We start from the raw sequence: 15,335 nt of genomic DNA on the forward strand, positions 1-15,335 counted from the left end.
TTTCAATAGAGGTAGCTCTTGGTTATTTTTCCTATACTTTTTAAGGTTACATCTACTCAACTGCTACTTTACCAAACACTCGTACTTAATTGTTTATCTTTACATCTAACAACTTGTTGATAGCGAACAATTACTTACACACTTATCAGCTATTACTACAGTTAACAAACACCTCTGTCCTCTGTAACTACATTTTACCGAACACACCCAAAAGCTAATAATTTTAGTTTTGACATAAGTTACTTTTGCCAGTAAATTGTAAACACTAACACTATATCTACCACTCATTGACGAACACAAATTTTTTTGTTATTAAGTATACTCCGTAGTTTGAATCGCTCAAACTGTAAAAACCTACTGCCATGTCTTAAATATGTTTGAAATATTTTTATATTATCAGCTATTATTTGTTAGACGTATGGACGATAACAGTTATTTTTCTTATAACGTTATAAAAATATCTACACTTACTATATATTAAAAGGCGTTAGTCACTAAATTATCACCATATTACATGTTATTCGTCTTGATTTGGGACTGGTTTAATCAATCTGGTCAAGTCTAGTCCCAATTGATGTAACTAGCCTATCTCCGGTTTAGTTTGGAGTGATGTGGAGTGTTTGACCAGTGAAAAGTCCTATTTTCATTAATATTCATCTTGTACTTCATATCCTTTTTACCGGAGCTTTACTCTCTCCCTTGTCCACTGAAGCGTACTCCGATTCTACATTGAAGCGGCTTCTGAGCTATTTATCCTCCATTGAAGTAGCTTCTGAGGTAAGATTTTTATTTTCATTTCTTTAATCATCGTTTTAATTTTACAATCTAGGGTTTAGTTTCACACTATCGTTATTAATTGTCAGTAGGGTCAATTTAGGGTTCTTCCTAGATGGATTGTTGAACTAATATTTGTTGTAGTTACTGAAGTTTGAAAGATTATAACGAGTAATCTTGTTGCTAGAGTTTTTCAATGTGCAATTTACTTTGATTTTTGTAAACCGAGATAAATTTATGTGAGTTTTCGAGCCTAATTTGATAATTAAGTCAAGTTTTTTGCTAATTCGATTATTGAGTCAAGTTTTCTTGCGAATTTGATGATTGAGTTAAGTTTTCTTGCTAATGTGTTGTAAGAATTTATAACACTCAAGTGTTAGGACAAAACTATGGCAATGGACCTTATCTCCATGACAACCACATTTGATGCTGTACATTTAGTATCCTGAATGATTTTGTGTGGATTTAGAGGTTATTCAATATGTTCAGATTAGCGACAATAGAATTAGCTTAATCGAAGGCCATGTAAATTGATTTAGTAGCAATAGGTGGATAACATCATATATGATGGCTCATATAATACCTGGTCTGCATGTTTGAACTTTTGAAGCACCGTCTACAGATCTACACGATTGGAGAAGCCATGTCTCTTACCTCTTGTGTGAAGAAAGATTACCAGCTTTGATCAATTTTCACGGACTGAACCTTGCAAATCTAAAGATCCACTAACTTGCCACAACCTTTAACAGCTTGGTCCTCGTAAAAATTGTCTTTAGCTTTCCTTAATTTGTTCGAATTTTGGCAACCGATTCATTCCTGTGGTGTAGTTTATATATGAGAGAAATGTCTCAATATTGAAGATATCCAAAGAGAATGAAGGCCAATGAAGAAACGGGTGCTTGTTTTGGAGAGCGGAAGGGGGGGGGGGATCATCGGTGGCTCTGAAGTGGGTAATGTGTTGGTGCTTAATCTGAAGGCTGTTATAGGGTCTTAGGCAAAAGGGAAATGAGTAAACTGTACATCCTTTACAATCTACATGTATGGAGTTTGTTTGAGGTTCTACTTTCAATCTTGAGTTTATCAACCATGTGCCCCATATGTTAGCTGTTGTACGATTTGGCCATTGGTGGGCAGCAAGTTGGTTTAAGTGCTGACTTTTTCCTGGGTGGGGTTTGCCTGTTTGGTCTAATTCTTTGGCTCCCCATACCTGTATTCTGTTTGGCTAGTGATTTATGTTGGTAGTTTGGTATTCTTTTCTGTGCCTAATAGAGTGCTCCATTTAGATAGTTATTGACATTTCTGTTCGAATAACTTAATCTTGGTATTTTAGCTGAATGTTCTGGTGATAACTCTGGCTTCTTTGTCCAAATCACTCTTTCAAAAGAAACTTATAAATTTTTTGGGATTGAATTTATACAATGCTATAAATTTTTTATGATGTGGAAGTTGTATTTTAATAGCTAATGGCTAATAAAAACTCTTATACATTTTCTATACATTTAGAAATTGTCAGGTGAAGATTTTGTACTTTATAACCTGTGTACTTATACATTTGCTATACATTTAGAAATTGTCAGGTGAAGATTTTGTACTTTATAAACCTGTGTACTTATACATTTGCTATACATTTAGAAATTGTCAGGTGAAGATTTTGTACTTTATAAACCTGTGTTCTTCTATTTGTTTGATCACTGAGGAAAATATCAAATAGGTTGATGGCCATCTCTTTTCTTCTTTATTGCTTATCATATATGAGCTGATTATTGTAGTTGTATTTCTTAAATTTATGTAGCAATGTTCAATACCTTTGATATAAACTGTAATACTAGATATTTTTTTTATTAAAATGTGGTTTTAGTAAAATGTGGACACATGTATCAGTGTATGCACACATACATGTATGTACAATAACACACTGTTATCAGTTGATGTGGGAAAAAATATCCCTTTCTTTGCAATGGATGATGTAATTGGATTGAAGTAGCGGAATTAGTGAATTTCATTTCCTTGTTTGCACTTTTAAATAAACAGGAGACCTTGCATTTTTCTGCCAGATCTGATGCATTCGTGCTTCCCTATAATCATGTGTGTGTGTGTGTGTGTGTGTGTGTGCGTGCGTATGGGTGTGTGTTTCTATATTCTTTGGAAGCTACAGTGTCTGGATTGCTGGAATAGATAACTACTGTAGTCAATTTTGTTTATGTGCTAGTGTGGCGCTTTTTCTTAAATTTTTTTTTTCCTGATCCTGCATTTTCATTTGAATATCTGCTGGTTGATCCCCTTTTTTGCAGGCTTAGTATCCAAGTTTGCGAACACCATGATTTGAACCAAGTACATTTCCTACCAGGGCTTGATAGCTGGTTGCTGTTTGCCATGGCGCCTAAAGCTTAAGCCACATACTTTGGTTTCTGCAAAAAAACCAGCTTAACTGATTCAAATGGTGACCAATGTCCCCATTCCTACAAGGTAGCAACAATTTAATCATTGAGGTTTTGAATATTGTAACCTGAATTGCTTGTCTAGTGGTCCATCACCACTCTTCATTCCTACTTTTTGGCTTGTAGGATTTGTCCACACTATCTTCTACAATTGTGAACAGCTTAATCTGATACAAACTTAAGTTTTACACATAGCAATGGCTGCTGCTGATACTACAACCTATGATGAGAATTCTGAATACGTTGATCCTGATTGGACTGTTGTCCTACCTTGGAAACGTAGAAAATGTCAGTCTAAAGTGTCTCGCACAGAGCAAGAGGCAAAAGAACAGTCATTCACCCCACCTGACCTTGAAATCAATCAAGAGAGGGAGTCAAAATTATTGCAGAAAATTGAGACTTGCTTGAAGAAACTTGAGAGCTCCAAGTTTTTTGACCTTTTCTTGAGTCAGATTGAAGACCCTGAAGTCTTCAATTGTTTTTCCAGGGTTTTAGGGTCTGAACCAAATATGAACATGGTGGTGTATGGTATAGGCAGCATTGAGTCTTATGAAGCCCCACGGTTGCAGCTTTGTTTAGTGATCTTGATGAAGAGAAAGTTTGAATGGATAGGTAATATTGAGGTATTTGATCCAGTTCTTTCTGGGACTGAAACCCGTGTTCTGGAATCTTTGGCTGTTCTGTCATGTCAGTGAATGAGGAAGGTAGAAGACAGGCTTTAAAACCCACATTATTCTTCATGCCTCATTGTGAGGCTTTATTGTATCACAATTTGCTAGAGGTAAATTGGAATGTAGATATGTTGAGAAACATGGCGCTATTTGGGAACAGTTTTGAGTCTTACGAACATCACAATTCTGTAGTCAAGGACTACATAGCTTCTCCGTACACGAAGCGTATCCTGGCTTCTGGAAGCTTTGCGAAGGAGTTCAGAGTCAAAACAGGGCCAGATGATCATAATAGAGCCTTTTATGAATCCAGTTGGCTTTTTTTCAACCCTAATGATGTGCATGAGGTGCCCATTATCTAGTTAATAACTGAACCTGTAAGTGTGTGTGTGTGTGTTAGCTGTCAACTTATTGCATTATTAAACAGCACAAGTTTGTAGCAGGTGCACAACACAATTGTTTTATCATTTGTAACTCTTTCATAACATGTATCGGAACTGTTTCACACATCACCGGCGATTTTGCTGTGAATCCTGTGAATGTTTATTCATCATTTGATAAATGGCTTGACCCAGGTTATTGATCAAGAACTACACGAACATCTTCCTCCTAATGTATGCCTGCATGAGTTTGATTCTTTCCCTTAATTTTCTTTTAATAATGTGCATAGAATGATAATGTTGTTACCCGCTCTATTTCAATATACCTCTGTCGCAAAATAGCAGTAAAATCTTAGATTTGGCAGTATTTTTTTTTTCTTTCTTTTTTTTGAAGGAAACTCAGCAGTAATAAAAACAGTCAGGGAACCTGTACTGAAAGGTTTCTTGCCATGCATTTGGGTACTAGTATGTGTGCCACCACTGCGTAGGTGTTCAAATACATCTAGTAAGCTTTTGAGCCATGCTTGAGTACCTCTCGGCTCGCGCAGCTTAACAATTATAATGAGAATATATAAAGAACAAAATTCATACTTATTTTCTAAAAAAAGTTAAAAAATGAATTTTGAAAATCTGAAGGCAAATGGAACTAGTAATTTGGTAAAGGACTTCTGGACCACAATCACAGGGCTTCAATTTGTGCACTAGACTTTGGTGTTACCTGCATTTTTGTGTGGCACAAAGTGTATGTAATCTGTAATGGACGGTTGCTTTGTCTTCGGGTGAAAGTAGGACAACAATTAATTTAAATAAGATTTTCACTTTTTAAAAAGATTTTTACTTGTTTGGTTGTTTTTATCATACATCCATTAATTGATCTTTGAATTTTGAGGGGACATAGAATCATGACATAATAAACAATTGATTAGATAAGGTATTTAAGTAGTACTTTTCTTCATAATGTGTTATAAAATTTCATTAATGTCATCTAATGTATTCTAAGTCACTTATTATTTGATACACTTATTTTTAATACTGGATGAACATTGATCAATCTCATACACAATAATTCAACTCACAAGTCACAACCATATTAACCAAAGTCTAATTAAATTTCAATACTATGTTAAATTGAGCATAATCGAATTTTGACAACTTATCTCATGCTTTAATCATCAAAAATCAAAATAACACAATCATAACAAAAATATTAAAAACTTTGTATAATCATTACAAAGACACACATTCGTGAAGTTTGCAATAAAATTAAAAAATATTTCTTAGAAAAGTCTTTCACTTACCAATAATTTCCAATTTTTTTTTAAAAAAAAATTAATATAAAAACGAGCCTTCCAAAAAAAAAAAACAAAATAATACCGAGTATCCGTTATCTAAAACGCGTCGGCCTTGACAGTTGACACTTACGCTCTCTCTCTCTCCTTTCTCCAACTCAAACAGTAACTATATTTGAAAAAAACAATCTCTCAAAAAAAAAAAAATGATAAAACAAAATATGATGAAATTACGGATCTACCCTTTTCTCTCTCCTCTAATTTGTCTCAACTGTCTAATGTATTCTTCTTCTTCCTTTTCCTTTCCTTCAAAGGCAGCTCTTTCCACTATTTTCTTTCCCCTTTTTTTTTTCTCTCTCCTAAACCAACAAAAAAATCCTACTCCCTAATTCTTCCAGAAAAATCCCTAAATAAAATTCACAAAATCTCAATTATCAACTATATCTTTGATTTTATCAATTATCAATCTTAATTTTATCCCTAATTTTTTCAATTTTAATTTCTTGATTTTTTTCTTTAATTTCGGAATTTCCCCCTTTTTCAAACCCTAAATTCTCATTTCCATATCCCAAACCCTAATTTGGCAATCATTTTCCTTTCTGATTGTGTAATTAGTTCTGTATTTATTGATTTTGAGAGGAATTGAATAAAAACCCTAAAAAAATTAAAAAAAATATGGCGAGTTTCGAAGAGAATCGCGAGTTGTCGACTAGCAAGCCATCGATTTCGTCTAAGAATTCTGTGTTTAGTCGGTCAATGACGACGCATTCTTCCGTCGCAAATACCTTCTCGAAGAAAGGATACGTTTCGTCTGCCGCTTCGACGGTCGTTGATCGAAACGCGGCAAATATGAAGAAGTGGTACAACAATACCTTTGATTCAGCTGGTACTTCAATCAAAGGGAAGGTTAGGCAGCTTCGAAATTTGTTTGAATCTCAAAAATCATCAAATAATAATAATAATAGTATTGTTAAATGTAATTCCCAAAAAGTTGAAGAATCGCCTTATAATCATCATTTAGCAAAATTGAGACCTGCTAAATCATTTAGTTCTGATTTTAAGGATTGTTGGTCGATTTTAGATGTTTCTACGATTCGATTTCCGGGTACGGAGGATAGAGTTGTGGTATATTTCACTAGTTTGAGGGGAATTCGGAGAACCCGGGAGGATTGCGATGCTGTCCGGATGATTTTCCGGGCTTATAAGGTGTTCGTCGATGAGAGGGACGTTTCGATGGATGCTGCGTATAGGAAGGAGATACAGGGGTTGCTTGGTGAGAAGAATGTGACATTGCCACAGGTTTTTATTAAGGGGAGGTATGTAGGTGGGGTTGATTTGATCAGGCAGTGGAACGAGACCGGTGAGCTTCAAAAGATTCTTCAGTCATTGCCAACGAGGGATAGGCGGTTCGTGTGTGATAGTTGTGGTGATGTGAGGTTCTTGCCCTGCTCCAACTGTAGTGGTAGTAGGAAGATATTCGACGAGGATGAAGAGGTCATGAAGAGATGCTTGGAGTGCAATGAAAACGGGCTGATTCGATGCCCGGAGTGTTGTCTGTGAATTACTCTTATGATCACTACTTATGTGATGCAGGTATATTGGTGTGGAAATGATAATTCAGTAGCTAGTTTGTGTGTTTTTAGCTTATGGTCTGGCTTGAATAACCCCTTTTTTACGGTTTCAGCCTTATCGTGGAGATTTGGTTGTACATTGTTCATAGATTCGTGATGAACAATAATTATATATGGCACTGATTCAATGATACTTTATAGTATGTACTGAACTAGTGTGACTCCTTGCCGAAAAAAGAAAAAATTAAAAAAAAAATTATTCAAACATATTGAATAGAGGAGATTAGCATATTAGTGCTGGTGTGCTCCATTGTAGCTTGGGAGATGATGGGCATTTCCCTTGACTTGCAGTGTAAATTTACTATGTTGTATATATTAATGACTTTTTTTTTTTTTTCCTTTTTTCAATTGCGCTAACTGAAGCTGTTGTAATGAGAAGGGCTATACTATGGTTTTTGCCCATTGGAATGAATGAGAATTCCTTTGAGCTTTTGACTCAATTTTGTGACTCAAATTTCAGTGTTTTATGTCCTATGACATGATTATATGTTTCTGTTCTCTTGAGTAATAATTTACTCTGTTTAAACTTTTGCTAGCAGCGACTTGCTAATTGTTTCACTTGTATGAACCTGTGGCTTTTGTTGAATCATTTTGGGCTAGTGTGGAGTTGTAGTGACCTTTTACACAGATCTTGTATGAACCTGTGGATTTTGTTGTAATGGACTGATCTTTTAGTATCCAACTTAGCAAGATCTGTGGTAAACGAGGGACGAAAGAAAATTTATCGCAAGCACACCTTCAAGCAGCCTCTACTCAATATTTTGCTGATCTTTGTGTTTGACATCTTATTAGTATGCTGTGTGTTGCTGAAGTGTGTTTTATTTCCCCATTAGGCTCTGTTTTAGTTGTTATGTTGCATGCGTGACCTACGGCCTTGTATTTTGTGAATGTATATACATTGACAACATTGTGATCAATCATCTTTAGAATTGTATAATAAGTACTCAACTTGTTTATCTTTCTTTGCTGCATAGTTGGCCATTTTCAGCACGTTCTGACCAATTCTCTTTTGAAGTGTCCATGTCAATGTTGAAGTGTAAAGTGCACGAACATCAGAACATGGATTGTTAAGTTGAAACAGAAGTTCATGTAATCTTTTAATAGTCTAAACAATTTGGTCTATCTGTTGTTTCCTCTTCCTCTCCCCTGATTAAATAAAAGCCCCACTCTGTTTTTTCGAACGGATGATGTCAATGACCTTTTTTGTGGTGATTATGCTGTGTTGAATGTAATGAGATAAGGTTGCCATAATTTTCACTCTGCTGAAAGGTAATATCATATGTAGTACTGTCAAAACGGTTTGACAGTTCGGTTTCGGTTCGGTTTGAAATGGAGTCGGTTTGAAATCGGTTGAAGTGGCTTACGGGTCGGTTTAAATAATTATCGGTTCAATTTGGTTTCGGTTTATTCTTAAACAGTTTAAAAACGGTCCGAGTAGTAACGGGTTCGGTTCAAACGGCTTGCGGTTTGTTAACGGGTCGGTGTAAACGGTTTTTATACTGGTCTAAATTTGGTTCGGCTAGTAAACGGTTCGGTGCAGACGGGTTGCGATTTGTTAACGGTTTGTTGTAAAAGCTGATACTACATCACTTCATATTGAGGCATCATATTATATGCAAATTCTCATTAGTTTTATAAATACATATCATGTTATATTTCAAGTTTATCTATACTGATCTTACTAGTTTATTACGAAGTAGATTATAAAAGTTTAGTGCATTAATGTATTATTGTTTTACTATCCGATTATTATCTGTTTCTTATTTGATCATTTAATTAATAGTGTCAATTAGAACTGGTTATTGGGCGGGTCGGGTCAGGGTCGGTGCGGGTCAGTTGCGGGTCGGGGTCAAAGAGGGTCACATTTTACAGGGTCAATATAGGGTCGGGACAATGCGGGCCGCGGGTCGATAATGGGCGGGCCTACAAAATATCAATTAAAATAAATATTGGACAAAGTCATTATTAAATACATATGAATACAAATTAATCTATATAATTATTTTTACATTATGTATTTTCTTTATCAACTAAATTAGAAAAACATGTTGACCCTATATTGACCCTACCCAATAAGGGCTCTGTCCATTAATAGCCCTGTCCATTAAAAGCCCTATAAGATTGTCCCTGACCCTATTATCATTGGGCTACCCTGTCCAATAACCACCTCTAAGTGTCATAATCATGATTTGATGAGTTGTTGTGACATCGAAATTTGCAATTTGGTATTCGATATGTAATTAGTCAACAAGACTGATAATTTAGACTCGTTTATCGTTATATATGAAGATATTACAAAGTAATTTGATTTGTATGATGAAAGAAAACATTAATGAATAAGAACGTAATATTGATTCTTTCAATCGATTATACATATACATATACATAACATCTAACCATCTCATAGGCATGAGAATCATAAGATTATTATATCTTTGTATACCTTTACTGATTTACATCTAAGGCTTAAGTCACTAATTAGTAATTAGTAATTACTTAATTAGACTAACAAGTTAATAAGAAAGAGTAACTTTTAACTTGAGTATAATAGATTAAATACAAAAATGCTATTAGTATATTACCGAGTAGGACAGTCTATTACATTGTTAATTTGTTATGCAATTATGCTAAATTGACAATTGCTCATATAGTCATAATAGTCGATCACTCATGTAGTCATATCTAACTAAGTAATTTGTATTTATGTACTAATCTACTAGTCAATTCTATTATTTATAAGTTTACATGATTACAAGTGTATTGCTTACAGACACAACTAAACTGATATAAATATAATCATATAACAAATCCGTAGTACTTCTAACTCTCTAAGATATGACGTCATTATATTATTGTACGGTCTTTGATTTTTTTATTAATCGCAACGCTATACATTTACACGCTAACCGATTAATATTTTATAATTTAAATTACTTAATAAGTTAATGTGTGTTAAAAAAATATAAAACCTGATATTATGAAGGTATATATCATTTTATCAGGATTCGAGAAATGTAATTATTTTTTTTGAAGCCATGTAATTAATTAATTGTATAAAAGTTTGTTTAATGTTTTTAAAATAAAATGAAAATAATGATTTTTACAAAGTGAAAAATTGATTTCATTTTTTTTTTGGTTGATAATTTCAACAAAATATAAATGGTGGTTTGTAAACGGTTTGAATTATAATCGATTCGGTTCATAAACGGTTCGGTTTATAAGCGGTTCAGTTTATAAACGGTTCGGTGCAAATGGGTTGCAGTTTGTTATCGGTTTGGTGTAAACAGTTTTTATGTCAGTTCAAACGGTTTTGGGTTAGAATCGGTTCGGTTCATTTTCGGTTTCCTTTCAGTTCGGTTTAGATTTGGTTCAGTTTTAAACGGTTTAACGTTTACTCGGATCGGTTCAGTTTCGGTTTTACTAACATGCAGTTCGGGTCGGTTTTCGATTTCATAAAATCGGTTTTTAATCGGTTCGGTTCTCATTCTGATCGGTTGAAACAGTTCGGTTTCACCAGTTCGGTTCGATTTTTGACAGTGCTAATCATACGTATTGAGTTCCCTTGACCGCGCTCTTGCTGGCATCTACGTTGCATTGTTGTTATTGTTGCTGCAGCACAGTTATATCGAAGGTTTTTGATACTGTTTGTTTTAATAACCTTAACTAATATTTGAATCTACTACCTCGCACTATTTCTGCCTTTTCAAGATATTCAGGCAGATTATGTCAATTATTATGAAACAGATGGAGGAGGGGAGTATTCCAAAACCATCTTTAAGAAAATCACATGATGAAGAAGAAACAAAGCGGGAAAACGCCATTTAAATTTCGATGAAAACGGAGTTTTGCAATATCTCCCAAAAGGGTACAACTGTACAAGATTGTGTAATCAATCTGCCAAACAACAAGGAATCAACACAGGCTTCAATGTTGCACTGATGTGAGCAACACAAATTAACGTTGTTGTTATCAATGATTGTGTAGAATGGTGTGATCTAGGGATCATCTGCTTTTGCCTAGGGATAACTTCATTCCCTTTCTTAGAATCTCTGCCAATCTATGTGCCCCTGGCTTCCCTTTACTTTTATTTATTTATTTATTTATTTTGACAGGAGGCTTCCCTTTACTTCTTTACTCCTTAATACAAGTAATTTTATACTGAGTTTTAGAAAAGTAAAATAAAATACTTCAAACATAATTGAAGCTTACTCAAACACTTTCAATCAAATTCTTATGAAGGGGTGGAAAATAATTAGGAAAAAAAGTGAAGAACTTTTTAAGTTGTAGTTTAAACTCTTGCAGTCTTTTCTATGATGAATACACTCTTTTTTCTTAAATATATAATGATGAATCACTCTCAATAGTTTTGAGTTTGAAGTTTCTTGTAAAAGACGTTGAAACCTCTATTTGGATCGAACTTGAATTTATTCTTGTCAAAACTTAAATTTTGTCCATTTAAAAAAAATAAAAAAAATTCACTTGTTTTTGCATGTCTTAGTGCACACATCCACAAGTAGCATTTGTTTTGTATTTACATAAACTATTAAAAATTGATATTTTAATAAAAAAAATCATTGTATCGAATTTAACAAATATACTACTACTAAGTAAATTAGTAAAATTGTACATTTAAGTTTCACTTTTTATCGTAAATATACTACTTTTATTTTAAAAAACTTATCAAAATAGGAAAAAGTGTACCACTCCATTTTGACAAAAGTTGCAACTAATAATAGAGATAATACATTAGATATCATTCATGCCTGGTAGTTGAGTGTTTTTATCAAATTGTATGCAAACCATTTCTTTAGTAGTTGAGTGAATTGTGCAAGTGAGGTAGTTGTCTAGTAGTTGAGTGTTTTTGTCGTTCATGCCTGCTACAGTTTGATTCTATTCTCACCAAGGTTAGGACTTGAAAGAGAAAGGTGTAACCTATATTAAAATGAACCGAGATTATCAAATGAGCAAAAAACCCTTGAGTTTAAGTAAAAATTTTCAAAGATGGTGGTTATTAATGGCTGATTACTATGAGAACACAAGCTAAATCCTATGGGTTAAGTAGTTAAGGGGGCTAAATGTCACTTTTGAAACTAGAGGATTTATTTGCAGCTAATTGCTACTTTGGCTAAACAAGTCTATCTTAGAGGTAGTATTCATGCTATACTCTAAGAGTATCTATTATGAATAACTATATCCCTTTATAGCTTTGGGTTACCACATTATTAATTTTCAAACTATATCATTTAAGCTACATACAACCTCTACATTACATGGTAAGTTATTAAATTAGTCTTCTACCCGTTGCAAAATATAAACAAAATAAAAAAGAGAAAATATATGCAAACAAAGAAACCACAAACAATTTATTCATTTAAAGTGGACGACAATACATGCTTTGGGTGAAGTGTAGAGCTATGTAGTTTCACCAAAGCTACAACCCTTGTAGCAATGGTGAGCTACTAGCCTACTAACTTCAATGTTTAAAAATTGCAAGCAAGGACCTAATTACAACCATTGTGATGGTTTAACTAGGTTAAATCTTTTGCAGTGCACGAATATTAAATATTACTAATTTATTAAGTTATAATAAATCAGTTCACCAAGTATTATAACGTATAAAATATATTAAAACAATATAAACATGTGAAAGAAAATATTTACAATAAGTACTTCTTATGTAATAGTTAATTAGTTATAATGTGCAAGTTGATAATTCAAGAGGTTTTATACAAAGTAAAAGTATTATTTATAAATACAGTCCTTATTTTTATTAGCATGTTTTCTATGTGACTAGTGTTACTTATTCATTGGTTACTCGGTCGGTCAAGGGTTACTTGACCGATCAGGGGTTATTAAGTTGGTTAGAGGTTACTGGGTCGGTCAAGAGTTACTTGGTCAGTAATAAGTAACCTCGGTCGACCACACGGTATGACTTGTCACATATAAAACTGTTTATTTTTAAACAATTTTTTTTATATATTAGTTTTGGAGGAATTTTTTTAACAATACGTTGCCAAACATCCTTCAGTGTGCTTTTAATATGTATGTATGAAAACAAGTTCAGCTTATTGTAAAATGAAGGAGAGAATTCAACAAAAATACTCGTACATAAAGTGATACAAGTAATCGGCCCTTGTGAGTACCCACATTTTACATCAAATAATAATTCAGTTCTCCACTTCTTTCCACATTTCATTCACAATCACACGTTTTCTGTATTTCCAACTATTCTTATCTATAATCTTTCTGCTGTTTTGAACTTGATTCCCCCCCCCCCAAAAAAAAAAAAAAAAAAAGAAGAAAAGCAAATATGGCAGTTGTAGAGATGGTGGTTTCAGCAATGTTTAAAGAAGTGTTAGATAAACTGGTCTCTGAAGGAGTGAAGCAGTTCGCGAAGCTGATTAACAAAGGAAAGAAATCTGAAAACAAAATAAAAATCCAAGAATGGAAGGATGAGCTGGAGACGATTCAAGCGGTGTTGATTGATGCTGAACGGAAGCAATGCGATGAGCAACAGGGAGCTGCAATCAGGTTGTGGCTGGAGAATCTTCAAGACTTGGCTTTTGATTTGGAGGATCTTTTGGACGACTTTGCCCTTGAAGCCCTCAAAATGAATCAGGGTAATAATGATGTTCATCATTTCAAGAAGAATGCTCGTGGATTTCTTCCAACTTCCTTCCATAATATGGTTTGTACTTCTATTTTTATCTACTACTAGTCTACTACATAGCAATTTTTATGGGTTATATATGCTCCATAGCCTCTCCGTTTTACAAAGTGTTACATTTTAGTCGATAAAAAACCGCACATAATAAATACGATGATCTTATTTGAATTTTTTTTTTAATTTTTTGAAATAAGTAACAAAAATAAAGTTAATTAAACATGGCTTTAATAAAACATGGTTATATGGTGTCTTGTTAGATTCATCTCCCAACATCTAGTTTCAAATATATATTTTTTTTAAATAAATTTCTTGTATTCATAGACTCCATAGAGTTTTATGAGAGTCTATTTGCACTAATATTATAGTAAAATAACAATACGATGGTAACAAATAAAAAAAAAAGTAGTGTGTGAGAAAATAATTTGTTATTCACAGAGAAGGAAGGCTATCATATTTTAATACAAGTTTAATTTTAATAGTTTATTTGCTTTTTTCTTGAATAAATTAGCTGTAGAACTTTAGCATAGTTTCAACGCATCATTTGCATGCATCATATTAGCTTATAAACTTTAATCAATCAGGTTGGCAGTGTTTTGGCGTGTGGATGTAGTACTACCCGGCAAATTGGATACTCTGGTCCAGACTTTTCATCAAGGATTGATGAGATAAGTAATGCCTTGAACAAGATTCGAACCCGGGTTCCGACTTTGGGTCTCATATCCAACAACTTGAGGCTACCAACATACGCAGTAGAGGTGCAGCAACGAAAGATGCCAGAGACCTCTTCTTTGATAAGTGAGCCTCATGTTCACGGGGGGGATGGTAGGAAAAAAGATATCATCTGTCAATTGTTGGAAGATAAACCAAGTTATGAGAATTATGTCGTGATCCCTATCGTTGGAATGGGAGGCATTGGGAAGACTACTCTTGCTCAGTATGTCTACAATGATGAAGAGGTGAAGACTCACTTTGCTCTTAAGGCATGGGTGTGCGTATCAGATGCAATTGATGTGAAACGCATAACAAATGATATCATCAACTCGGCCACCCAAGACAATTTTGATTGTAGCAACCTGAATCAAGCACAAAAGAAATTGCAGCAAGTGCTAAAGGACAATAAATTCTTGATTGTTCTTGATGATGTTTGGAGTGAGAATTATAAAGATTGGGTCCAATTAAGGACACCTTTTCATGGTGCAGCAAGAGGTAGCAGAGTTATAGTCACATCAAGAAATGATAAGACTGCAAAGAAGATGACTACAAATCACAGCACTATCATCCATTTAGAAGGTTTGTCAGATGATGATTGTTAGCTTCTATTTCAACAACATGCAAATATAGATGATTTTGAGATAAAGGATGACATTGTACGAAAATGCAAAGGATTGCCATTGACTGCAAAAACCCTAGGAGGTCTCATAAAATGTACTGCAGAGAAGAGCAAACGTCGAGAGATATTAGAGAGCAACGTTTGGGGTGAGCAATATG

The 15,335-nt window shown here is 34.0% G+C and overlaps 2 protein-coding genes and 1 pseudogene across 2 annotated transcripts; all 3 read left to right on the forward strand.

Annotated features, from left to right (window-relative positions):
• The first annotated feature begins 537 nt into the window (after positions 1-537).
• On the forward strand, positions 538-4,522 carry LOC110738399 (annotated as a pseudogene).
• Positions 4,523-5,405: 883 nt separating this feature from the next.
• LOC110738400 (uncharacterized protein At3g28850-like) lies at positions 5,406-7,634 on the forward strand. The gene has a single exon (XM_021918779.1). The coding sequence runs from the start codon at positions 6,225-6,227 to the stop codon at positions 7,107-7,109; it is 885 nt and encodes a 294-aa protein (XP_021774471.1). The 5' UTR covers positions 5,406-6,224; the 3' UTR covers positions 7,110-7,634.
• Positions 7,635-13,116: 5,482 nt separating this feature from the next.
• On the forward strand, positions 13,117-15,190 carry LOC110738403 (putative disease resistance RPP13-like protein 1). Its single transcript, XM_021918792.1, has 2 exons — positions 13,117-13,868; positions 14,429-15,190. The coding sequence occupies exons 1-2, from the start codon at positions 13,491-13,493 to the stop codon at positions 15,158-15,160; spliced, it is 1,110 nt and encodes a 369-aa protein (XP_021774484.1). The 5' UTR covers positions 13,117-13,490; the 3' UTR covers positions 15,161-15,190.
• Positions 15,191-15,335: the final 145 nt, after the last annotated feature.

This window comes from Chenopodium quinoa, unplaced genomic scaffold (assembly GCF_001683475.1).
Source record: "Chenopodium quinoa cultivar QQ74 unplaced genomic scaffold, ASM168347v1, whole genome shotgun sequence".
Classification (NCBI taxonomy): Eukaryota; Viridiplantae; Streptophyta; class Magnoliopsida; order Caryophyllales; family Amaranthaceae; genus Chenopodium; species Chenopodium quinoa.